This window comes from Daucus carota, chromosome 9, assembly GCF_001625215.2.
Source record: "Daucus carota subsp. sativus chromosome 9, DH1 v3.0, whole genome shotgun sequence".
Classification (NCBI taxonomy): Eukaryota; Viridiplantae; Streptophyta; class Magnoliopsida; order Apiales; family Apiaceae; genus Daucus; species Daucus carota.
Window position 1 is genome coordinate 24,373,505 of NC_030389.2, and position 10,006 is coordinate 24,383,510.

The window sequence follows — 10,006 nt, forward strand, 5'->3', positions numbered from 1 at the left end:
TATAATAAGTACGTAAAAAATATTAAATGTAATTTATTACTATTTAATAATTATATTAACATATAATCAATCAATTAACTAAATATATAAAACCAAACCAAACCAAACATACTCAGTGAGCAGCGTCTGAGGAGGGTAAGATGTACGCAGCCTTGCCCCTACCTTTAGAGTAGAGAGGCTGTTTCTGTGAAGACCCCCGGCTTAGTGCACAACAAATAAAATAGTGTGTGCTATAATAAAAATATAATAGCTTAGCCCATGGCCTTCTTCACATGGGACTTACCCAAACATTTTTGATTGGCGCTAATGCATCTGGTAATGACTGAGCTGAACCCTCCCTTTAAACATATACCATAACCCTCATAATCTCTGTGAGCCACGAGACCTAGTCTCAACTACTCTAATACGCCGTCTCCAATCATTCTTATCTAATGTCATATCACCCGTGAGATTTAAGGCTCCCATGTCCAAACTTAATTGATCAGCCCATGTCCGACGAGGCCGACCCCTCTTTCTCTTACCCCGAACCGATATGTGTTCTACTCTCCTAACCGGTGCTGAGCTACATTTACGCCGAACATGTCCATACCAACGTAAACGTCCCTCCCTTATCTTCTTAGAGATAGACTCAACACCTAAAAGACGTCGAAAAGTATCATTCGGTATATGATCTGTCATGGTGTTACCACAGATCCGACGCAACATACGCATTTTCGCTGTCTCTAGCCTACGTTCCTGAGCCTTTCTCAATGGCCAGCACTCGGAACCATATAATAATGATGGTCTGATTGCTACACGATAGAATTTACCCTTCAACTTCAAAGGTACATTCTTATCACACAACACCCCTGTAGCAGCCCACCAACGAAGCCATCCTGTCGAAATACGATGTGTAACATCCGTAGAAATATCGCCATTACTCTGAATGATAGAACCCAAGTATTTAAAGGTATTAGTTTGTGGTACACGACCCTCCGCAATACATACAGCAACATCCGCCTCATGAATCTCCTCACTGAAATTGGCCCAGTGATACTCGGTTTTAGAACGGCTCAGACGCAATCCATAACCCTTCAACGACATACGCTACTGTTCCAATTTCACATTAACCTCACTTCGAGACTCGGCGATTAACTCAATATCATCAGCAAAAAGCATACACCAAGGCACCGGAGCTTGAATGTCACGGGTAATCACATCCAAAACAAATATAAAAAGCAAAGGGCTTAATACCGAACCTTGATGAAGACCCACCTCAACTGGAAAATACTGAGTATCCCCAACGGGTGTCCTTAACACACGTCCCCACTGCTGAATACATATCCTGTATGGTCCGAATATACACCTCCGGCACTCCTCGCGCTCCTAAACATCTCCAAAGAACGACCCGTGGTACACTATCATAAGCCTTTTCAAGATCCATAAACACCATATGAAGATCCTTACGACACTCTCGATATTTCTCCATAAGACAGCGAATGAGATAAATCGCCTCAATGGTGGACCTCCCAGGTAGGGGTGAGCATAAAAATCCGAAATCCGGATTATCCGATTTTCCGGTCCGGTATTCGGTTTAAAAAATCCGAAAATTTGGATATCCGATCCGAATAAAACGGACCGGATATCCGATCCGGTTTTTTTCTAGAAATTCGGATTCGGATCCGAATCACATATATACAAGAAACCGGATATCCGGATCCGATCCGGTTTTATTATTTTTATATAAAAAATATTTTTATAAATAATATATATAAATTATTTAACCTAATATCAAACTTTGTTAGGTCACGTAGCCATCTAAAATTCTAATCTGCTAAGCAGTGCCCAACTAGTCTACGTTAAACCTTAAGAAGTAAGAACCCCAGAGGCCAGAACCATCACAATTCACAGCAATACAGCATCACTCCATCGCCTACGGCTATCGATATCAGGTATGTATAATTATTGTATATTATATTATTTGTTATAACTTTTAAATCTAAAGTAAGTATCTGATCAATGAATCAGTGATCATGGTTCTGAGTTTATATATATATTGTTTCTCTTTTGTTTCACGCATCAGTAAAGAATTTTAAGACACGGTTTTATGCAGATAAAGAACAATGTCAACTCATCTTGATGATCACATGGACGTAGTAAATTTAGAAGATGAGAATGGAACTAATCAGCAAACAAACAACCAACAACAGAAGCGTGACGAAGAAGACACTTTGGAAAAAAATAAGAAGAATGTTCAAGTCTCGTCACGTCATAAGGAGAAACGATCAAGGTCAAAACGAGGTGACAATTCTTCTCGTAAACGAAAAAATGCCTCTCCTGTTTGGGACCATTATGAAAGAACTGATGATCCAGATATGGCTAAGTGTATTTATTGTTCTAAATTGATTGGCTGTAACCCTGACAATGGAACTACTTGTTTAGCTAATCACACTAAGAGATGCAAGATGTTACCTGCTAATCTGGATAAAAAACAAAAGATCTTGAATTTTGAATCTCAAACCATTGTTAACAAAGATGGAACTACTGAGACAATTAGTGTGTCAAAACCTTGGATTTTCAATCAAGAGGTTTCTAGATCTGCGCTTGCAAAGATGCTAATTAAGGATGAGTTACCTTTTATGTTCGTAGAGAGAGAAGGTTTTCGCTTATTTTGCAAGGCCATGCATCCTGAATTTTTAATTCCCTCACGTTTCACTGCTGCAAGAGATTGTTACACTATTTTTATTGAGGAGAAGAGGAAGTTAAAGGATTATTTTAATAAATTATCTTCAAGAATTTGCTTAACAACAGATGCTTGGACCTCTGGTCAAAATTTAAGTTATATGTGCCTCACAGCTCATTTTATTGATGATGATTGGAATTTGCATAAAAGAGTGATAAATTTTTGTCCACTTGCTGGTCATTCCGGACAACTTATCGGCAGGGCTGTTGAAAAGTGTCTAACTGAGTGGAAAATCAAAAATATTTTGACTGTGACAGTTGATAATGCGAGTTCTAATGATGTTGCTCTTGATTATCTGAAACGACGATTTAATCATTGGGAGTCTAGTGTCTTAGATGGAAAATATTTACATATGAGATGTGCTGCACATGTTTTAAACTTAGTTGTGAAGGATGGCTTAACTGACCTTCATATTTCAATTGTAAAAGCTCGTACTTTTGTGAAGTATGTAAGATCTTCTCCTGCTAGGCTACAAAAATTTAAGACAAGTGTTGAAGAGGAAAAATTAGATAACAAAAGTCTTGTTTGTCTTGATGTTGAAACTAGATGGAATTCAACATATCTGATGTTGGAGTCTGCTCTGAAATTTAAGAAGGCATTTGCTAATTTGATTTTGAAAGACTCGGCTCTAATGAAAGAAATGAAAAAGGTTGGCGGGGATATATCAGTTGAGGAGTGGAAACAATTGACAACTTTTTTGCCTTTCTTAAAAATATTTTATGATGCTACTTTGAAGTTGTCTGGTTCACGGTATGTTACTTCTAATTACTACATGGATGCTATATTTGGTGTTGGTTACGTGCTCTCTCAACATTTTAATCACGAAGATACAGCTGTTAGGCAGATGGCAGCACAAATGAAGTTTAAATATGATAAATATTGGGGTAATATCGATAAGCTCAATTTATTCATGTTTATTTCGGTTATTCTTGACCCAAGAAGGAAAATGGTTTATGTTGACTGGATGGTGAAGGCATGGTTTGGTATGGACAAAGCTAAGAGTTTGTCTTTGAATATTAAATCCACTTTTTGTTCATTATTTGATTTTTATGCTTCTACCATGCCTGCTGTAAAGAATGTCACAAAATCAAGCACTTCAAGTTCCAACTCTGCCTCTAACTTTCAGAATAAAGATACGGAGCATGAAATGATGTTTGATTTTTCAGAATTTTTAGGCAGCACGTTTGAAATAGAAGTAGGAGGGGGGATTAGTGAGAAAAAAGTCGAGTGGGAGAAGTACTTGGAAGATGAACGCGAGTCAAGTGAATCATGTGCTAATGTGTTGCATTGGTGGAAGGATAACAAAAATAGATATCCTACACTTGCTAAGATGGCCAGAGATATCCTAGCTATTCCCGTATCTACTGTTGCTTCAGAGTCTGCCTTCAGTACAGGAGGTCGTGTTCTCGACTCATTTCGTACTTCTTTGACTCCAAGAATGGTTGAAGCTTTGATTTGCACACAGGATTGGTTACGCACTACTAATCATCCCTTAATCATCGAGGAAAGTTTACTTGAGCTGGAAAAAATGGAAGAAGGTCAATTCAATATCAGTTTTTATTTAGTGATTATATTTTATTTACCTCGTTATTTGATTGCTCTAATAAATATTTTTATGTTTCTCATTTATAGGTATGGAGAACTTGACACTAGAGCAACCAGTAATACTTATTGATGAGACAGTAGATGATAATTAAGGAGCAGTCAATGGTCATTTTTTGTGTGTTCTACTTCAACATTATGGAGTTTCTTTTAATTCTATCTTTGATCTTTTAGTATTATCTTAACATTGGACCTTTTACTGAATTTAATAGACTTTCGTGGCTTTACTTTTGAGCTATGTTCATTGTTCTATCATTCTGCACTTTTTAGGAATCTTCTTAATGTGAATTTTGGCAATGCTCTGTCCATTCTGCAGAGTGCAGAACACATGGATTAAGTTGTGTTTACAGGAGTATGAAATGGTCCTAGACCTTGAATGGTTCATTTTATGTTTACAAAAGCATGCAGAGGAGTTCTCTGAGTAGTTAATTTTGAGATTAAGCCTTTCTGGAGACTGTGTTAGAACATTAAGTGGGCACTCTGATGCTATTCAGTCCCTGGCTATATCTTCTAATTGATGTTGCATGTTGCATCAGTTAATTTAGCTACATCAACTTTTACCTTGTCTAGCCTATTTGTGGGGTCTGCCATCAAAACAAGTAATCCATAAGTATTCATTAGACTTTGCATATTGAGAGTGCAGGCTAATTTCCATATTGCACATTGCATAGCTTCTCTCATGCCACATGCGTGCACAGCCATAAGACGTCCCCACACAATGTTCCCTTTTCTCTGCATTGCTTTAGTTCTACCAAATTTTTTGTGTGCCTACACCTTCTGCTTGCATATTTCTTTCTTACGGGAGTCTGCTTCTTTTTCTTTTCACAGTTGTGCAATAGAGTAAAGTTAATTATTAGAAATTTCTTGAATCAAAATGTAATACCGTCTATTCTCGGAGAAGAAACGGGATCCGAATAATCCGTTTTCCGATCCGATTTAAAAGGATATCCGAATATCCGGATATCCGGTTAAACCGGAACCGGAATGAAATTTTAGTGATCCGAAAAACCGGATATCCGGTTTATAATTCATAACCGGACCGGATATCCGGTTATGCTCACCCCTACTCCCAGGCATAAAACCAAATTGATTCACCGAAATGGTAACAATTCTTCGAATCCTGCACTCAATAACTCGTTCCCAAAGTTTCATCGCATGACTAAGCAACTTAATACCACGATAATTACTACAACTTTGAGCATCACCTTTATTTTTATAGATGGGTACAACAACACTTAATCGCCACTCACTCGGCATCCTGGATGTCCGAAATATAACATTAAGAAGAGCTGTTAACCATCGTACCCCATGTTCCCCCAAACACTGCCACACCTCAATCGGAATCTCATCAAGCCCAACTGTTTTACCCTTACCCATCATGCCTAAAGCTACGCGGACCTCTGCCATAGTAATATCTTGACTCATACCAACATCATTGTGAGAAACATTGACATTCTCTTGCTCGAATACAATCTCCCTCCCTCGAGCTGCGTTAAATAATTCAGAGAAATACCTGCCCCATCTCGCTATAATATCCCCATCATAAAGCAAAACCCGGTCACCCTCGTCCTTTATATATCGAACCGCACCAATATCCTGACTGCGCTTGTTACGTGCTTTTGCAAGTTTAAAAATTTCATTCACTCCCTCTTTAGTACCTAGACGCCTATACATGTCTTGATACGCCTTAGTTTTCGCTTCCGCAACTGCCTGTTTAGCCATTCTTTTTGCAAGTTTAAATAACTCCCGCTTTATATGCCGATCTGGCCCTTCTGGACACGACATGAATTCCAAAAAGCATCCTTTCTTAAATTGCACTTTGGCTTGTACATCATCATTCCACCACCAAGATTCTCTCTGCTCCTTTATATTCCCTGAAGCCACTCCCAACGTCCTCCGTGCCACACCTCGAATTAAATCAGCCATACGTATCCACATTTGATCCACATCATCTTCCAACCTAAAAAAACCCTCAAGCATGTCCTTAAATTATGCTACTTTCGATCCATGTAAATTACGCCACAGAATTCGAGGTGTAACAACTCTCAATCCCTCCATAGGTGGGCCATCCAAAGACAAATCCATGACTAAAAGACGGTGCTGTGAAGCACAAGCTTCCACTGGAAAAACCTTACAATATGAACAAAATCTAAAATCTCTACTGCGAATAAGAAGATAATCAATTTGAGTGGCATGTCCCCCACTCCTAAAAGTAATTAGATTATCATCACGCTTGCGGAAACAAGAGTTAACAATCACTAAATCATGTGCTGTTGTAAATTCCAAAAGCGTCGAACAATTGTCATTTCTAACACCATAACCAAACCCACCATGAACACCTTGATACCCATCTGCTCTCGCACCAATATGACCATTAAAATCACCACCAACAAATAAAAATTGATCTAGAGTAATACTCCGAACCAAATCATCCAAACAACCCCAGAAAGTCATGGATTCAATAGTGTTGGCCTAAGTGGCCTAAATTTGGACTGTAATTCAGGCCCCCATTGAGAAGATTTAGGCTAGAATTGGTCCAAATTTGGATTTTTAAGCCACTGTCGGATTTGTCCTTATATTTGTAAAGTTTTCAAATGTGCCTAACTTTTTATCCCAATTGTGTCTATAATTTTAGTGATGTTCAATTAGTTATAATTTATTGCGTATAAAAAACACATTAAAAATGTAGACATTTTTTGGTTAGAGACATTTATCAACTTGGGTCATATTTTAGAGAACCCTTATAACCATTACTTTATTTCTACTATTAGTTAGGGAGCAGAACTGCACCTTAAAAAAATATCTTATTTATCTATTATATTTGGATTCATGACTATCACCTCATGGCGGTCCTTGTGTTCTTGAGAAATAAGCGCTACAGGGCCAAACTCGGATTCTTTCTCCATAGTCCAGTCCTTGCATCAGAGATCTATCGAACACTTCATGTAAGTGCTGACATTCTGAGGATTTTGTTGAACTATGATCTCATCGAGTTTCATACTTTCAATTTTGCTCGCCACATCTTCTCATGTTGTAGTAGAATGCTAGGACTGGACTGTGAGTCCAAACGAGAACAAATTGGGCTGGATTATAGTGCTCGCACGGTGTATATCAAGATTATGCCTATAGGAATTCATTTGGAAAAAGTTGAAAATGTTCTGAATATTCCTTCTACATCAGTGAAAGTCAAGGAATTCGAAGGGAAGTTCAAGGGGAACCATGTAATTGTTGGTGTAGACGACATGAACTTATTCAAGGCAATTAGTCTGAAGTTATTAGCATCTGAGCAGCTATTGAGGAAGTATGAAAACTTGCGGGATATTGTGGTTCTTGTTCAAATTATCAATCCTGAAAGAAGCTCAGGAGAAGACATTGAGGAAGTGAGATGGGAGACGTATGGAACTGCTAACAGGATTAATCAGATTTATGGTTCTTGTGGTCATCAACTAGTGATTCTAATTGATCGACCAGTTGATCAATGTGAAAAGAGTGCCTACTATGATGCCTCGGAATGTTGCATAATAAATGCTGTAAGAGATGGAATGAATCTAGTCCCTAACATGTATCTCGTTTGCAGGCAGGGCTCTACAACTATGGATGAAGCTAGGGGAATTATGTCATATTCTCCTCGAAACAAGTGTGCTAATCATTTATGAATATGTTGGTTGTTCTCCATCTCTGAGTGGAACAATTGGAATAAATCCATGGGGTATTAGTTTCGTAGCTGAGGCTATGCGTTCTACGATCTCCATGGATGATTTTTTAAGGCAATTAAGACAAGAGCAGAACTATAGCTATGTTCAGTCTCTTGATGTGGCGTATTGGGCTCGCAGTTTCGTCCATAGCATGGAGAGAGCATGTCTTGATCACTATAATTATCAATGTTGGGGTATGGGCTTCAGTTTCATAATTAAGGTTGCTGCCTTCTCCCTATGTTTTCAAAAATTGTTTGAAAACATAGTTCCTGCGTACAACTAGACAAATAGGAGGGCTATATTTCTAGACTTTGTTGGCATCCTTGTTCCTCATTCCTCGGCCAAGAAAAACCTTAGTAGTGAAGCTGAAACTGCTCTTATCACTCTGTGTGATGATCCTAAGAACACTGTGTTTATCGTTAGTGGAAGTGGTAGAAGTTCCTTAACCGAGTGGCTGGCTCCATGTGAAGGTCTAGGACTAGCTGCTGAACATGGGTACTTCATAAGGTATTTTCCTTCACAAACTTCTTAGAGACCTTTTCTAGTGGCACTTCTTGCCTTTGGTTTGCAGGTGGAAGAAAACTTCTGAATGGCAATCTAGTTTGGTTGTGGATCTCGAGTGGAAGGCAACAGTGGAGCGTATAATAAATTCATATACAAAAGTCACGGATGGTTCCACCATCGAAGTCAAAGAAAGTGCTTTGGTTTGGCACCGTCAAGATGCAGATCATGATTTTGAATCCTTGCAGGCAAAGGAATTGTCGGATCATTGTAAACACGTCATTGCTAATGAACCTGCAGTAGTTAGAAAGGGAAAAAATATTGTTGAGCTTAAACCACAGGTATGTGTCTCTCGTCTCCCTCTTTCGGTCTTCGCTGTGCATTGTACAGTAATTTACTTAACTAGCAACCTAAAATATTTAGGATGCAAGCAAAGGCTTGGTCACAGAAAAGGTAATCGCGACAATGGTTAGCAATGGTGAGATCCCTGATTTCATCCTCTGCATTGGAGACATGTACGACGGTACTTTGAAAATTGTTTCATCTGTGGTGGTCCCTGCTGTTCCGGAAATCTTTTTCTGCACTGTGGAGCAAAAGCCTAGCAAGGCCAAGTACTTTGTTGACGATACTTTTGAAGTTCAGAAGCTACTCCAGTGGCTTGCTAATGTTTCGAGTACGCAGCCAAGCTCCGCTGAAAATCCGCCAAGTATTCCTTGACAACTGACAAGCATAGTGTTCGTGAACATTGGTATAGGAGCATATATAAATGTAATATAGCAAGTTCTTTTTTGTAAAGTCAGCATCAGACCTACTACTATGTACTAATGCTTGTAAATTTGTATTTGGCCAAAAACAGAACTGGTAAAAATGTATAGCCCACTTTAAATGGATATTTAAAAAAAACAGTCCCAGCATAATAAAGATATTGTATATTAAACCTCATTGAATTAATAATCTTGTTAAATTAATAACATTTATCATTTTTGAGACTATATCCACTACGCCATAGATGGCCAATTGTAATGCCCAAGTCATGTTACAATAGGGCCAAAATCCGTTACAATAGAGCTACTGTAACACCAATGGGCGTTACGTTTGCGAACGTTACAATTGGCCCCTATTGTAACACAAACTGGAATCAACTGTAACAGCCAAAAAACGTTACGCAGCGCCCTACTGTAACATAATAAGGGGATGCTGTAACGGTAAACCACTGATACAATAGCACATTCCACCGGTCAAGCTAGCATGTGGGTCCCACATATGCCACGTCAGCATGTGGGTCCCACGGAGGCCAGGTCAGCATGCGGGACCCACAGAAGCCACGTCAGCATGTGGGTCCCACAAAGCCACGTCAGCATGTGGGACCCTCACCTGCCACGTCAGCATGTGGGACCCACAGAGGCCACGTCAGCATGTGAGTCCCACTCAGCCACGTAAGCATGTGGGACCCACACCCGCCACGTCAGCACGTGGGACCCACATG

At 39.1% G+C, this 10,006-nt stretch overlaps 2 protein-coding genes and 2 pseudogenes across 2 annotated transcripts; 1 reads left to right on the forward strand and 3 right to left on the reverse strand.

Annotated features, from left to right (window-relative positions):
* Positions 1–360: 360 nt before the first annotated feature.
* Positions 361–1,083, reverse strand: LOC108203884 (uncharacterized). The gene has a single exon (XM_017373086.2). The coding sequence runs from the start codon at positions 1,081–1,083 to the stop codon at positions 361–363; it is 723 nt and encodes a 240-aa protein (XP_017228575.2).
* A 3-nt stretch (positions 1,084–1,086) lies between these two features.
* On the reverse strand, positions 1,087–6,304 carry LOC135149518 (uncharacterized; annotated as a pseudogene).
* Positions 6,305–6,313: 9 nt separating this feature from the next.
* Positions 6,314–6,778, reverse strand: LOC135149519 (uncharacterized). The gene has a single exon (XM_064085245.1). It carries the CDS (start codon positions 6,776–6,778, stop codon positions 6,314–6,316), a length of 465 nt encoding a protein of 154 aa, XP_063941315.1.
* A 368-nt stretch (positions 6,779–7,146) lies between these two features.
* LOC108192401 (probable alpha,alpha-trehalose-phosphate synthase [UDP-forming] 9) lies at positions 7,147–9,237 on the forward strand (annotated as a pseudogene).
* The last annotated feature ends 769 nt before the right edge of the window (positions 9,238–10,006 follow it).

Bases quoted from the DNA above. Each gene is read 5' to 3' on its own strand.
- LOC108203884 (XM_017373086.2), bottom strand. From the start codon at position 1,083: ATGTCGTTGAAGGGTTATGGATTGCGTCTGAGCCGTTCTAAAACCGAG.
- LOC135149519 (XM_064085245.1), bottom strand. From the start codon at position 6,778: ATGACTTTCTGGGGTTGTTTGGATGATTTGGTTCGGAGTATTACTCTA.